This window comes from Lemur catta, chromosome 4 (assembly GCF_020740605.2).
Source record: "Lemur catta isolate mLemCat1 chromosome 4, mLemCat1.pri, whole genome shotgun sequence".
Classification (NCBI taxonomy): Eukaryota; Metazoa; Chordata; class Mammalia; order Primates; family Lemuridae; genus Lemur; species Lemur catta.
The window spans coordinates 10,194,403-10,210,963 of NC_059131.1; the positions used below are offsets into that span (position 1 = coordinate 10,194,403).

Here is a 16,561-nt window from a genome sequence, read left to right on the forward strand (position 1 = left end):
GCCCGGCTAATTTTTTCTATATATATTTTTAGTTGTCCAGATAGTTTATTTCTATTTTTTTTTAGTAGAGACGGGGTCTCGCTCAGGCTGGTCTCGAACTCCTGACCTCGAGCGATCCACCTGCCTCGGCCTCCCAGAGGGCTAGGATTACAGGCGTGAGCCACCGCGCCTGGCCTGCATCGACTTTATAATTTTGTTTTGTTTTTATTTTTTTGAGACAGAGTCTCACTATGTTGCCTAGGCTGGAGTGCACTGGCATCATCATTGCTCACTGCAACTTCAAATTCCTAGGTTCAAGTGATCCTCCTGCCTCAGGCTCCCCAAGTAGCTGGGACTATAGGAGCAAGGCACCATGCCCAGCTGATTTTTCTATTTTTTTCTTTTCTTTTTTTTGGGGGGGGGGGCAGGGTCTCACACTGTCACCCAGGCTGGAGTACAATGGCGCAATCACAGCTCACTGAAACCTTGAACTCCTGGGCTCAAACAATCCTCCTGCCTTAGCCTCCTGAGTAGCTGGGACTACAGATGCGTACCACCACACCTTATGTTGCTCAGGATGGTCTCAAACTCCTGCCTCAAGCTATCCTCCTGCCTTGGCCTCCCAAAGTGCTGGCATTACAAGCATGAGCCACAGCACCTGGCCCTTGATGGTATTTACTACAACTTGCAACTTACTTTTGGGATATTTTTCAGTGTGTGTGTGTGGGGGGGAGAGTTAGAATATAAGTTCAATGATAGTAAGGATGTACCTGTCTTGTTCAGCACTTAAAAGCATGCTTGGAATACAAAAATAGTAATAACAACAATAACATTTAATAAATAAATATAGTATTATTATACCAGCTGGAAGCATCCTCCACATTTCAAAATGATCTTGTGTCCAAAACTTAAAGACACTTATAGAATCAGCAGAATTAACAAGAATAATAATAACAGAAATAATTGTAATAGCTCTAAAGAGCCACCAGGTTACATGCTTTCCACAGATTTTCTCTGATCTTCACAACCCTCCAGGTGAGGATAATGGTCTCTGTGACCAAGAAAACAGTCATTCAAGAGGATTAAGGAACATGCTCAAAGCTACATAGTTGGTGGCTATGGGCAGCAGATTTGGATCTTGAAACTTGATCTGACTCCACAACACAAGCTGTCACCAGTAGGCACATGTACACTGGCAGTTACTGTTGTCTATAAGATCCACCGCCATGTCTAGAACAGCCCCAAGGTGAAGACAGCTACTAAGTCTGCAGTAAGTGACAAGTCAGACTGGAGCTTGGGGCGCTGAACATGCCCCAGTAGAACCAAGAGGCTGAGAGCCAGTGCCTGCTAGTTGGAAGTTACTCCAGGCACTCACAGCCACTCAAAGCCGTCACTGCTGTTTAAAATTGTAAGAAGAAAAAATAGGAGGAGGAAAATAAGGGGGAAAAAAGAGACCAGCAGTTCAAGTACGGGTGTTTATGAGAATGATCTCTTTCTGACAGGAGTGAAATTCCAGGAATAACTGCCATCAGCTAAGTACCAATCAGGTGTCCGGTACTATAGGTTAGATATTTTACCATTAAATAATTTAATTTTTATTACTCTCAGAGTTGAGGAAAATGAGCTTCAGAAAACTGAATTATCTTGTCCAAGGACACACAGCTAGAAGTGACACAAACAGGACTCGATCTAGCTATTTTGATGTTAAGGCTTATGCTTTATCTGCTACATAATGCTGCCTCATCAGAATCTGTCTGTGTGCACTTATCCATAACTGTGCTGTTGCAGGTGATACCTTCAAAATCAACCAGGAAGAAGGGGAATGTGCAATTGTAGGGAAATAAACTTCATGGGGGGGAAATGACATTTTAAAGGAACAGTAAGACAAAATCCTATGGCAAAGAACATTATTTTTCTTGTGACTCTACCTGTTAATTTCCCAGCAACACTGACTCAACAAATAAATGTTGGGCAATTTCTATTGTATTAACGAGGCTGATTTCAAATAAGTATGTTACCAAGTTTGATTAAATAGGAAGGCAAACTGCTGCCTTTTAAGTAAAAAACAGAGAGCACCAAACACCACTGCTAAATCAATATTAAGTGCTTTGCCACTCTCAAGTAATGATGCCAGGAGGTAACAATTTCCTGCTTTTGTAATTGCTGTGCATCTGCATAATCACACCGCTATCAGGTATAATGATATGCCAGGAACAGTCTTGCACATTACTAGATTGCCTGATAATTTATAATATATTCAGAGACCAAGGAAGCATCCTGTTTGTACAGACATGACATCCTTTTATGTAACATTCAATGAAAGAAAAAAGATATTTAATAAAATGCCAGGATATTTTTAAATGCCAATATGCATATCATAAAAAACATTTATTTGAACATATTATTGTACCTCAAAAGTGGTAAAATCTGTACACCATTATCACCCGTGTAGCAATTTGATAAATACTTAAAATATAGATGTTAAAATTTCAAAATGATTAATAAAAATTAAAGAGGCTGAATTATAAGCCTTTCTTGACCGATCAGCAGGATTTGACCCCACTCAGTACTCCCTCGCCTTCTTTAAACTCTTTCTTCTCCTGCTGTTCTCTTTTTGTCCTTTTACCGGCAGCTCTTCTTCTACCATTAAATGTGGAAGGCCCTCAAGATCTGTCTTAAGTCTTTCTCCTTTCTTCATTCTGTATTCTTTCCCACAGCACATCCACAACATAGCTTATTTATTATCGGTGTGCATATGAGTCCCAAGTTAGCATCTTCAGCTCCATCTTCTCTTCTGAATTCTAGATCTATAAGATCCAACTGCTGACCTGATCATTTCTCTTGGTCGTTCAGCATGTGTGACTTCCCCATTCCCTGCCTTTTCTTCATCCTCCACTTACAATACCCTGACTCTCCTCTAGTGTCTCCATCTCATTGTATGATGCCACCATCCACAGGTGGGCCAAGTGACACTTCCCCTTTCACTCACCCTCACTCATATCTAGTTTATCCTTATTAACCAATATATTAAGTACTCTCTAATTCACCTTTTAAATATCTCTGAAACCCATTCTCACCTTCCCTTCTGAACTTTCAAATCCCTACTCCCAACTATGGTCACCTGTCATGGGGTCTGTTACCGTAATAGCTCTCTAACTGGTCTGTATATGGCTACCCTGGCTTCCCTACAATCTTTCAACACAGTAGCCAAAGTGATCTTATCAAAATGCAAATCTGGTCATGTTATGTCCCTCTTGTTCACCAAAATCCTTAAACAGCCTGCTGTTATTTTCAGGAAGAAGCCAAAAGCTCTCCATAGGGCCTCCACGGTCTTGCTGTAGGGCCTGGCTCCTCTGCCTCGCCCGTCTCACCTCAGGCCATCTTCCCCCCATCTCCCTGGACCTCTGCAACCCTGTCCATCTGTCAGGCCCTCAGGCTTATCATGTTCCTAATCTAAGGACCTTCCACTTACTGTACTGTCTACCTAGAAAATGGTTCCCTTCTCCTTGTGTAGTTCATTCTGACTCAGTATTTAGGTGTCTGCTCATGCATTATTTGCTCAGGAAAGCCTTCCCTAAACTTACCAAATCCCCTAATTGGGCTGTATTACACAGTACGTGTCAGAGTTTTAATTTCACATTTGCTTATCTCGTTAACCAATTACCACCTACCTATCTGTCTCCCATTGCAAGTTCCAAGACAGCTAAGATACCTGCTTTTGCTCACCATTGTGACCCTAGTGCCTAACACTGCACCTAGCACACAACAGATTCTCAGTAACATTTGAATGAATACATGAATGAATAGTAAAGTATTTAACCCAAGGCTGTTACTACTGAAAAACAAAAACTAAAAGGCAATTGTGAATATTGGTGTATTGATGTATAAAGAGAGAATGTACCAAGATACTAGTCTACCATAGCTGAAAAGGAAAATTGTAATTGTACTCTACAACTTCAAGACCCTTCCAAAATAGACAACGAAAAGAAAGATGGAAATAAACATACATATGAATTGTGTGCTTACCCACTGTCGGTGAATAGAAACTCCAAATGGGTCATAAAAACTTCCCAGCGGGAGACACTATACCGTTGTGCCAGAGAAAGAGCAATGCTATACACATTTTCCTCCAGGGTTCTTCAGGAATGTCCGTCAAGCCCAGGAAAGGGAGAGAAGAGAAACACATTACCTCCATCAGCAAAGAAAATGCTCATTAGGACTGCTCTCCAGCAGAGAGGGGTGCTGTCAGTACACTCCTTAAGAAGACATTTCACAGTAATTCAGGAAAGTATTTCCAAGGAATTTTAATGCTCCTTTTTCACTGTGGCGTATTGCAATCTACCAAGGACTTGCGTAGAACAGTGCTTCTTAATCATGGGTACATTTTGTCCTCTGGGGGACATGTGACAATGTCTGGAAACATTCTGATCATGACAAGTGGAGGGAGGGGGAGATGCACTACTGGCATCTAGTGGGCAGAGGCCAGGGATACTGCTAAACATCCCATAGTGCACAGGAAGCCCCACAGCAAGGAATTATCCAGTCAAAATGTCAATAGCGCTGCGCTTGAAAAAACTCTGAACTAGACTCTAGAGCCTATAGTCAAAAAACAGTGCATCGCTATCCTATGGGTAGATATTAGAGAAAGTATGCTTAGTCACTCAGCAAACTTTTATGTTTTCTATACCATGCCAGGTACTGAGCTACCTGCTTAAGCATACAAAAACAAACAAGCTCACAGCTAAAGAGAGGATTACGAAGCTCTGTGAGAGTAGAGAGGAGAAAGTGACCGCTGTGAGCTGAAGGCTGAAGAGTAAATGCATGCTAACTCAGTAGGGCTGGGCAAGGGGAGAAGAGACAGATGGGCTTCCAGGAGATGAAGGGGAAGGGGGGGTCGCAGCGAGAAAAGCACAGGGTCCTCAGGCCTGCTAAGGGACCTGAACCTCACTCTATAGGCAGTGGAGAGTCAGTGGAAGATTTAATCCAGGACTGTCACTGCCAAATTTGACAATCTCTAGGCATATCAAGAATTCCAAAAAAAAAATGGCCACATTAAGGCCATTTTGGAAACACTATTGCAGGACCCTATTTCCCAGAAGTAGAGAAATGAAAGACAGAATTCTTAGCTGGAAGACTAGTTTGGGCGAAACCACAGAAGCAGAAATGACATTTCTGTTATTATTAAATAGCACTGCTAAGACTGTATTTCCCCTAGCTAAAGAAACCACAGCATTTATGTGCTTGATTAGCCAAGAGTTGGCAAACATTTTCTGAGAAGGGCCACATGGTAAACATTTCAGGCTTTACTGCCACACAGTCTCTGTGACATTGCCTTCCTTTTATTTATTTATTTTGCATGTTTGCTTTCCACAAACCTTTAGAAACGTAAAAACCATTTTTTGTTCATGGGCAACTAAAAAGAGGCCAAGGATTATATACGTCAACCTATGGATTAGGTCAGTGACAATTAGAAATTATTTCTTATTTACTGAGTACCTACCTCCACAGGATAGAATGAGAATCCCTTGGGAATGGGGGCCATTGCTAATTCATCCTTTCCATTATGGGAGTCTGGCACATTGCTTGGCACAGGGACACACTAAGCACTGATATCTTTATCACTTGTTAAAGTGGGAAGGACCCAAACAATGTTATGCCCTCTTCAAAGGTACCCTGCCTGACCCCTTAGAATGTATTATCTAAGACATACAGACAATAAAGGACAGATATAACGCACTTATAGAAAACTGCCATTGAAACAGATATACAATAAGAAAATGAAGAATGGTCATATTGTGTACAAGTGAAGGCACAGATCTGCAAAACGGGAGGAGACGGGGCCTTTCGGCATCTTGTATGAAAGACATTGAAATCCCATCTCCAAATGAGAACTGCAAAGGCAGCAAACCCGTGGAAATAATGATGCATTTTAAACAAGCCATTCAAAGACTGTTGTATATTTTTCTAAGCAACGGATTGTAAGGAAGACTCTATTATATATTTATTAAAAGCACATATTTGTCTTCTAAGACATACATCAAATAATATATGCTAGTTGGATACTTACATAAGAAAATAAAGGACAAAAACTCCAGCAAAATTTAACTAATGGTCTAAGGCATGCCTTGCCTTATCAACTTGTACTCTGCATAATAACCCTCTTCTAAGAAGTGATGAACATGGCACCAACGATTACAAAATGTCCAGAGGAAAAGCACAATGGACTTGGACAAAAGAAACCCAGGCTCAACTCCTAACTGAGTGACCTTAAGCAACTCTTGAAAGCTCATTGGTTTTTAGATTCCTCTTCCAAAAATTGAAGAGACCGGACTAAATGTTCTCCTAGGTCACTTTCAAATTAGACATTAAATGATTCTGTGAAATTATGAGCCTCCAGGAGGACAGAGGGGAAGAAAAAAATATTTCATGTTTCTCTTCTTAATTGAGACCAGTAGGCTGCTCCTACTATTTTTCTTTTAATTTCTCTACATTCTGCCTTAGTCTAAAGACAACTTGGGGTGTCTTCTAGTAGTAAAGAAGTCCAGGCTAATATAAAATTATCGGAGGGTACCATGGCTACTTTGAGACTTTCTCAAGGATTTAAATGATAGTGATGAAAAATAACATATACCACTACCATAATCAAGACAATCTTTGTTATTTCAAAGTGATTTGTCAGTAGAGAGCAATAACCATTAAATGCAGGTACAATTTAATCTTAGTTTCCAAGGCTGTTAACCTCCACTGAACTGCATGCCATTGCTTCCTTAAGAATGCAAGCGACTATATGGAAAGGTGTATGGTGCTGTTGTGAAGATGTGATGGTTTTAATACGTGACAGATCCAAGTAACAATCACAGTTGTGATCCTCACTACCTATGGAAACTTAGGCCAGTTACTTAATATGCCTAAGCATCATTTTATCTCGTATGGTTATCTTTGCAGACTAAAAGACATTTACAAAATAAAGTTTATAGAGCACTTTGCACAGTGCCTTGCCCATGGTAAGCACTCAACAAATCGTGGGACTAAAAACAAAATATCTCTACTTAATTATTGTGAGTGAACACACTTTCCCACCTTCTGACATGTAAGTACTTCTCATTTGATGTGAATTACTAAAAGAAAAATAGACAGCAGTACTAAAACTAAAGGGAACTCCATACCTAGAAAGCAACTCTTCCAACTGGGCCTTGAACTGAACTGCCACGTCATCCAAGGGCCTGCTCTTCTCTTAACAGGGGTAAGGGGCAAAAGGAGAAAATGGCAGTTGCTACTTGCCCCTCTGACAGGAGAGTCTACTAGAGCCAGCTGGCTTCTCTCTTCCTCTAGAAGCCCAGGAAAGATAAAGGTACCATGACCTGGCAATACAGGACCCTCCTCTGGTATTAACTCAACTGTATCTAATTTTTAAAATACTGAAGAAATTAAACTGCATGTACTTTGAAAAGTGAGATTTCTAGCCAGGAATAAATGTCAATTTTATTTGTAAATTTCTATCATAAGCTTCACACTTTCACACCTGACCATAGGCAATTATCTCTAACAAGGTCGTAATCTTGGTATTGGACTATAAAAATCATGAGAAACTTAAATTTTTTTTTCTTTTTAAAAATAACTTTTAAAAAAATCATTATTTTAAAATAATGATTTAAAAATCATTTTAAAATAATTTAAATAATATTTAAATTTAAAAAATATTTTAAAATAATGATTTTTAAATCATGGGAAATTAAAAAAAAATAGTTCAAAATGTTGTCTATATCTGTTGTTCTGTCTGGGAAGACACACACATTCCAGGAAAGACTGAAGAAGTGGGAGAAAGCCCTGTTTATGATAACCATGGATGTAAATCTTCAAAGGACTGTGATTAATATTCTTAATAATTCAACTTGTTCTTCTGAAGTTTAAATCCATCCCCCACCCCCTTTTTTTCTTTCTTTAAACAGGTTCAGAAGGTATAAATTCATCTCCTTTTGAGACAAAGGTCTCCCTTACTCTGCTAGACCAAGGATAGTTTCCCTTTTATACTGGTCATCTGCAGTGAACCGCTGCACATCCACACCCTTCCGAAGGCCCTGAAGGATCTGAGCCTGGGTGAAATCCAGGAGACGTTCGTTGTAGTAGTGCAACTGCTTGGTCAGGGAAACGAGGTCTTCGGGCCAGGCTTCATGTCCGTGTCGAGTTACGTGCCTGGTGACCATCTTGATTAGCTCTTTGGGATCAGCCTGTGAAAGGCATGGAAAAGAATGTATTTCACAAACAACATACAAATATGAGCAGGTTTGTAACAAAGAGAAAAAGACCATGCCTGCAGGGCACCAGTCTGTTCCTTCACACACTATTGCCATGTAACAAGGCCCACAACTGCCCTGTGAAGTCAGCTGCAGAGGTGGCACTTCACCCCCCCGTGTAGACCACAAAAACAGGACACAGAACTGAGTCTAGACGCAGCTTTCTGATCTCTTACGTTGCTCTTCTTCCACCTTAAAGATCTCCATCCACTTAAAACAATAATATAGTCTTATTTTTTCAACTACCATAAACCTACATCACATCTGTTCCCCGATCACCTGATCATTCATAGTAATTCATTCTAGAAGTAATTTTTTTCATCATTGCCTCTGGATAAGTTTTCTGTGGACCACCATGAGTGTTTTCAATGAAAGAGTTGCAGTTCAATAACCTCATTTATAAATGGCTAGACAGCTGAAGAGAAAAATATTTTCTCCAGGAATAAGTTAGGAAAAGGAGAAAAAAACAAAAACAAAAACAACAACAACAAAAAAACCAACCCTGTTCCTGACACAGTAAATACTTCCAGTTGTATGAAAAAGCATCCAACCAATTTTCACTTTGCTCAATTTAGGGCTCACTAGGATATTGTTCTATGTAACTCTTAGCAGCTTCTCTAACAACAACAAAATTATTCAAACAGAACAAAACTCAGAATCCAACAACTGACAGGAAAGGAGAATAAGTGATTAATTGGCCACATTTATTTATATTAAAGTTGGTCTGGGTGTCAAGGAAGTAACAGCAGCTCAGCCATGATTTTGGAATTACTTAACAGGGAGCATAATACTTGAACAGCATTAATTGAATCAATCCCAATTGTGGGGAAGACATGGTACATATTACATTTTAATATAAGCAAATTAGAGAAAAAATAAGACTCTACCTTTGGTTCTCAGAAATGCACTCCTAATTATAGTAAGCTGTCAGCATTTCTAATGTGTAAGCCATTATTCTGAGGTACACAGGAGATTTGTCAATGTCGAGTCTGTATTACCAAACCTAGCCTGACATCCTCTCTTGATCCTATTAAGGAACAATCTGGGAGTACTGACAAAAACCAATTAAAGAAATGTTCTTGGATTCCAGCAGGTAGATTTGAGTAAAGGGCAACTTTACTATATTTAATTTTTTCCCTGCCCCTATGCATACACTGAGTCTTACTCTCAAAAACCACAAATGTCTCTCAAGTCAAAAGACCTGGATTTGAGTACTAACTCTCCCACAGTAAGGTACAAGACCATCTTTTCACCCACTCAATAAATATTTTTTGTGCACCTATTATGTACCGAGTGATGTACTAGCAGGATATAACCCTCTCTTCCAGGAACAGAGTCTATTAGGAGAGAGACTCTGGCAAACTGAAAGACAGTGTGATAGCAGCAAGCACAGGGCACTGTGGGCACACAGAGGATAGGCCAGGGCAAGTGTCATTAAGTCTTGGAAGAGTTAGTATCTGGGCTAACTCCTCAGGTACCAGTAGTAAAAAGGTCAGCAAAGAATAGGGAGACAGATTCCAGTAAAGGGTAGAGAATGTGCCTAGGTGATTAAGGCTCGATGGAAAGATGGAGTGAATAAACCAAATCTAACTGCAATTAGAAAGTGATGTTGGAACCAGCTGCACATGAACAGTGTTTCTGCCAATGGATGTAGGCAAAGGGGATCCCACACCTCAGCTCTTAGCGCACCTAAGGCTGACATTTAACTCAATCCCCTTTCTACCTAGTGTCCGAACCCCTCAGGGCACCACCCTAAACCTCCCAGCAAGGCCGCAGCCACCCCTGCAGTCACCTGGTCCCAGGCTCTACACCTGCTCTGCACTGTGGGTGTGCACTGCTGCCGCCTGCTGTTCTCTCACCTCATCTGGTTAGCACTTTTTTCACCAGTTGCAGAGAGAGAGACACCAAATATCCAGTGACTAGGTTTTCAGGGTGGCAGGGGAGCTCTTTTTAGTTGTTCTTTGAAGGAGATCCTAGTGCCCCAGATTTGTACTCCACCAGCAAATCCATGTTCACCAGAACAATGAAGAAAGCTTTCTTCACATATACATATATACTTTCACCCGTTGGTTTCAGACTAAAGCTCTCAGCCTGTACTTGCCCAGTGCTCTTTGAAGGAAAGGCTACAGCCAGCTAAACTATCTGTATGTGTAACTCCACACCCTCTCTCGACCAGGCTACTGTTTCCACCCCGTACTCACGGAATCAACCACTGTTGTTCTACCAACAGTTCCTCACAGTTTTTGTTCCACATTCATTTTCTCTGTCTTATTTTCTGATATCTCCAATATTCAGTGTACGTACTGTGAGAGTGGCCTACATGCTTTTCACTTAGCCTCAATAGTATAACACCTCCTCATTTCTCTTCCCTTCGTATTCTAATACAATTTATGAAACAGATCCCAAGGCCAGGTGGAAAGCGAAGCTGCAAAATGGCAGCATGTAGCAATAACGAGCATAATTACTACTATTAACATTTACACAGGCTCTTATTTAACCTGCAGAAAGTTTCATGTCTCCACATACAACCTAAGGTTCATATGTGGCAAAAAGAATGTATTATTTCCTTTTGCCAATGAAGAAAATGACATGGCCTAGTGATATAAGCACAAGCACACAGAATTTACTAGATGAATGACCTTTGTGCAAGTTACTTAACAACTATGAGCTTCATTGTCCCATCTGTAAAATGGCAGTAATAATATTTAGCTTTCATGGATACGAGAAGCCTAACAGACAATATATACATATACACCTCTCAACCAATCAGCAATCTCCAGCTCCTCAGCCCTTTACCCACCCCCTCCCAAACAAAAAATTCACTTAAAAACCCTGGTCCAAGACCCCTAAGGGAGGTGGATTTGTGGTTCCCTCCCACCTCCTCACTTGGTGGCCAATTAATTATTAAACTGTTTCTCTGCCGCGATACCCGATGTTTCAGTGTACTGGTCTGCTACCCTGCAATGGGCCATTGCACCTGGTGGTCTTACAACATCACCTCTGTTTTACAGATACGTAAGTTCAGTAACTTGTCTAAGGCCATTAAGGTGGTAAGTGGCAAAGCAGTAATGTGACTCACAAGCATAATGCCTCCCAAGAACCATCCTTTTATATTTGGTTTGTAGGAAGAGAGAATTGCTTAAAATTATAAAGCTCTTAATTAGACCAGTGTATATGCAGCTCCCACTAAACGTAAATAAGATTTGGCATTACAGTCCTTTTACAAATGATGACTTTCAATGACAGATTTTAGTACTGTCAATCTATATTATTCTAGGTAGACTTTTTTCACCCATACATTCCTTTTCTCATCTCATATACATGTGTGTGCGAATACAAATGCCCACAGCAGACACACAAAGGTAGGTTTTCAACTGGATATCCAACCTGAGCTATATTTCCAAGCCTCTCGTTTTCAGTTTTTTAATGGTAACAGAGTGTTTCAGAATCATGAGAAAGAATACCATTTCCTATTCACTCCCTGATATAATTACACCTCATTTTAAAATTCTGTCTTAATAAGGTGGTGAATAGGGGCATTCTATTAATTTCTTGATGATAGGTTTCTGTCTACAAGTTTATGGATTATCAATTATTTATAAAGTATATAAGAAGATGTTCAATACTTCAATTTATTGTGTAAAACAATACTAATGAGAAGAGACAACTTCTCACAAAGGCTTCCAAGAAAAAGTAAAATTATTATAATAGTTACACGGAAAAAAAAGATAGGAATTGGCGTCAAAGACTTGGATTACCATCTTTTCCCTCCTGAGTTTCAAGTTTTCCATTTTTAAAACTGAAGCAATTTCTTCCGAGTCCTCATAAAGGTTAAATGAGACTGGATGGCTGAACAAAGTTCTAGCTCCTTATGCAAATTATTTTATCACTGTCACCGCCTCTTTCTATCTCTTCCTCGAGGAACTTCACTGGTTATGATTACTTCCAATATTCAACTTAGATTTCAGTAAAAAAAAAAAATTCTTCCCCTGAGCTTATCATCATTTTTCTTAAAATATTCCAAAGCATCTCCTATTCACTCCAACATCTTATTTCACACATTCATTTATTCACCCCCACAAGTGCACAACATTTAAAGGTTCTAAAGTATTTTCACATGATTTTCATTTGACCCTCACACCAAGCCAGTGACGCGCACTGGGAACCCTGTTCCTGCTGTGTAGACGCCCATCTGCAGTGTTGCAGTGGGGAAGTGAGCCAGGCTGCCTGGCTTCCCGCACCACTCTCCCCACACCACTAAACAGGTGTCCACAAACGTTCTACAAACAGCTTCACACCTAAAATCACCCGGGATTTGCTGTTTAGAGTACATTCAAACCTCTCTCCCTCCTTTCCCCACCTAAGTTCAGTGGCATGATCCATGGGTATGAGAGCTTTTAGTCTCTAAGAAGCTTGTGAGGAGCTTTATGGATAGCTTCAAAAATCTTCCATATTCAGTATTCAAAGTGATAGGTAAAAACATCACAGGCTGCAAAAACTAACAGCATAAAAAGCCATTAAGAATTTAAAATGAAAATTGTGAAGAGTTAAATTATTTTATTTTCCCCCCAAAACTTGGCAATGTAGTTCTTTGGGTTGAGGGGGGTGAATAAAATATGATTTCTTTACAAGAATATGGTCAAATCCCTGTAAAAGCAAAACATGCATAAATATTCATGACAACAGAATGCTCAATGACTTAATCTACCACTTACAAGTAGAGGTAATAAATCCATTCTGGTTTAATAGTCTCCATTTCTTGGTAATATTATTTGGAAAGTTTTAAACAGGTGGTGTGTTTCCCCTCCAGGGTTGTTATTTTGCTTGAGATAATTTTCGACTTAGTATTTTCAATTAGTAGCTTAAAAAAAACACATCTTAGAAATAGTCTACCATAAAGTTTTGAATTTCATCCCCTGCTGAGTTTGCTTCCCTAGCCTATAAAACTTAAGGACATGTTTCCATTTTTAACTGATTTTCTCTTCTGAAAACTTTTCTAAAAGAATGCTAGAGAGATCACACTTCAAGATACATTTACAATAATTATAAAGGTAAGATATAAGTGGAAAAAAAATCAAGATACAGAAAGAACAATGTGTATAGCTTTCTTAAATTTGTCTAAAATGTAGTTATATATGAGTGTGTGTGTGTGTGTGTCCATAAACTATTTCTGGATGGATAAGAAAGGGAAATACTGACTTTTCATTGTATATCAATTTCACACTTGAGTTTTTGGGCCATGTGTGCATTATATTTCAACCATTAAAATGAGTTAATTAGGACAAATATTAGAAAAGAAAACTCTCTGACCATTTGCCAATCATCATTATATAAAACTAAAAAGAAAAATGCAGGTAAGCAAGGAAGGTGGCTCCAAAGACCATTCGGAAAAGTTGTCGATTTCTGGGAGCCTCTGCTGGCTGGTTCAAGACGGTGCGGCCCTTCAAGATGCACAGGATTGTATCAGAAATAACCCCACAAATTGCATCAATACTTTCATTCAAACCTAGTAATCTACCTAAGTTAGCATTCCTGCAGCACATAACTCCAGGGGGTGGAAAAAGAAAATGTGAAAAGACTGTGGAATTAGAAACAAGTTGGACTGACAACTGAGTGAAAGCTAAGCTTCACTGGGTGTTATTATGTGTAGGCAACAAATTGAAACCACTTTGATTTCAATTTCCAAGATGATTCATCAGGAGTTTGTCATATTTAATTACAAACCCAGCAGGGCTGTTTTATGCAGAGGAAGATCCTGAAAATACTCAAATAATGAGCCATTAGGCAGTCAATGGAAAATTCTTATGTACTTAAAACATCCAGCTATTGTACCTACCCATGTTTCCTTCAAATCCAAGAGGGTCAGGACTCACAACTGCAAACCTGAAGTCTCAGCACTTGACATGATTCCTGAACTTATTCACATGCCAATCAACAGTCACCGAGTGACTACAGTGGGTGAGGTGTGAGGATATAGGAAGCAATAGAGTTCCTGTCCTCAAATAAGGTCACCACATTGAGAACAGAGAGATGTGCATTGACTGTAACACCCTAAAAGAACTGCTTTCACATACACAGAAAAAGGAGGAGGCTGAGGTCTGCAGAGAAGGCAGGGACGGCTTCAGAGGGGCTGCCTCTGAGCTCAGACTTATCTGTTCATGGTGCAGAGAAGAAGAAGGTATTTCAGGCAGGGGCAATTACATCTGCACACACACAGAGAAACAATAAAGGATGTGAAATTCAGAGAAATCTAAGTTCTAAGCAGCTAGAACATAAACTTCAAAAGAGGTAGTGTCAAGAAACACACCTGGAGGGGTAAGAAAGAGCAGCTAGTTCACTGAGGGTCTTACCTGCCATATACAGGAGTTTAGATTTTATCTGGTAGGTGCGGAGCAGCCCATGGGGAATTAACCTTGCATGCCAGAAAGATCACTCAGGTCCAAAAAAGAGTGACACTCTTTCTTTGGAAAAAAGCTAGAGCAGCTGCACGTCCAAGTAAAAAGCAGGTAAAGCCTGGAATTGGGAGCTCTAAGTGACAGGATGTCACGTTCTACCAGAGTTATCTTGAGCAAGTAACCACATTTCTGAGTCTTATCTTCTCCAAAGAGGATTCCTTTTCTGCAAAATGGGGTTGCTCAAAGGACCAAATGGCAGAACGAATGTGAAAGGCACTATAAGACAGCCAAGTGCCTTTTTAGGTTTAGTTGACAGCTCCCATAAACAAGCTGACTGTTGCTGTCACACCCCTGCCTGACACTATGTTAGCCAGATAGGAGAAAAGCCCCCACAGGTTACAATGAAGTCTGGTCACAGACTGCATGTCTATCCTTTTCCTCTAAAGTCAGGCAACTCCTTTGTGCTTTGAACTTTATATAGTAAAATTTTAACATCATCTCAAATACCTTTTGAAAAAATATCACAGTACATACACCAGGCACAGTGACACTTCCATGCCTTTGTCACTGTTATTCTGTCTGGAATGCCCTTCCCCGGGTATCCGCATGGTGCTGCTGTGTCCTCTCTTCTTTACTCAAAGGTCACCTTCTCAGTGAATATTTTTCTGACCATATTTGAGTAAACTACACACACACACACACACACACACACACACACACACACACACTTCACATTCCTTTTGCTTTTTCTTTAATACTTCTTACTGTCATCTAGCATATTTTTTATTTACTTGTTTTGTGAATGGTGCCTCTTTCCCCAATAAAATATAAGTCCTACAAGGGTGAGGGTTTTTATATACTATGTTCACTACCGTTTCCTCCAGAACACTTCCTGGTGTAAAGAAGCCACATGATAAACATTTGATGAATACACAGACACACACACACAATTCAATGATCTCATATGTACTGAAGAATTATTCATGGATTTTCAGTGATCTATCCAGTGAACATTTGTTTACTACCCTTTATGTTGCAGTCCTCTTGCTCTAAGCACTGGGAGATCCAATAAATACATCACAGATACTGCCCTCAAACAACTCATTATCCAGTGAGATGAAAAGTATAGAGAGGACGTCGGTGCTTTGAGACAAGAGTCTGCCAACCTCCTCATTTGCCAGAAAATTAATAAACTCTTTTTTCCTTCCTCAAACCACTTGTCCTCATTCTTCTGACATGGCCTTGGGGACAAGAACCAAACTTTTGGTAACAGAATTTGGCATCCCTAGGTGGGCCCACTGGTGCCCCAGTGGAATGGCACCCCGCAACTGCGGGAAGAGGCAGGGAGAAGCCCTGGGTCAAAGCCATGGGTCTTCACAGGTAGGAGCAACTTCTTTTTGAGGTGAGAGAGCAAGGAATGGCCCCAGAAGCTGCCAGAGCCTGTGTTATCTCTGGGGAATTCCCATCTCTGTCTCCCCAAAGTAGACGCAGCTACCTGGAGCCTGAACTGAGTTGAGGAGAAAGAAATGGATTTGAAAAGCGTCTAGACACCAGGCCATTTGTTGGGTAAGTTCCCTGGCATGCATGCTGAAACCCTGATTCCACCCATTTAGGAAGGGTTTTGAACCTTCCAGCCCTGTGGCAGGGGATTTGTTTTGAGGCACCTTTTAGGGGTGGAAGTCCTTAGGTTGAGTGGAACTAGGGAACCTGGTTTGAATTCAGAGCTCATTTGTGGTTCCCAGGGAATGGTGGGGACTGGGCCACCATTTGGGAAGGGTTTCCCAGGGAATGGGGGAATTAGGCTACCCATTTGGAGAGGGTTTGTACCTTCCAGCCCTGTGGCAGAGCATTCATTGAAGGCCCAGGGAACAGAGGGATTAGGTCACCCATTCG

At 40.4% G+C, this 16,561-nt stretch overlaps 1 protein-coding gene across 1 annotated transcript in view; it reads right to left on the minus strand.

Annotated features, from left to right (window-relative positions):
* Positions 1-16,561, minus strand: part of NBAS (NBAS subunit of NRZ tethering complex) — a 319,324-nt gene that overhangs the window by 95,486 nt on the left and 207,277 nt on the right. The window contains exons 41-42 of the mRNA XM_045549061.1: positions 7,978-8,207; positions 4,006-4,116 (exon numbers count right to left, since the gene is read on the minus strand). Coding sequence (XP_045405017.1) covers positions 4,006-4,116; positions 7,978-8,207 — 341 coding nt within the window. The remainder of the gene's footprint in view (positions 1-4,005; positions 4,117-7,977; positions 8,208-16,561) is intronic.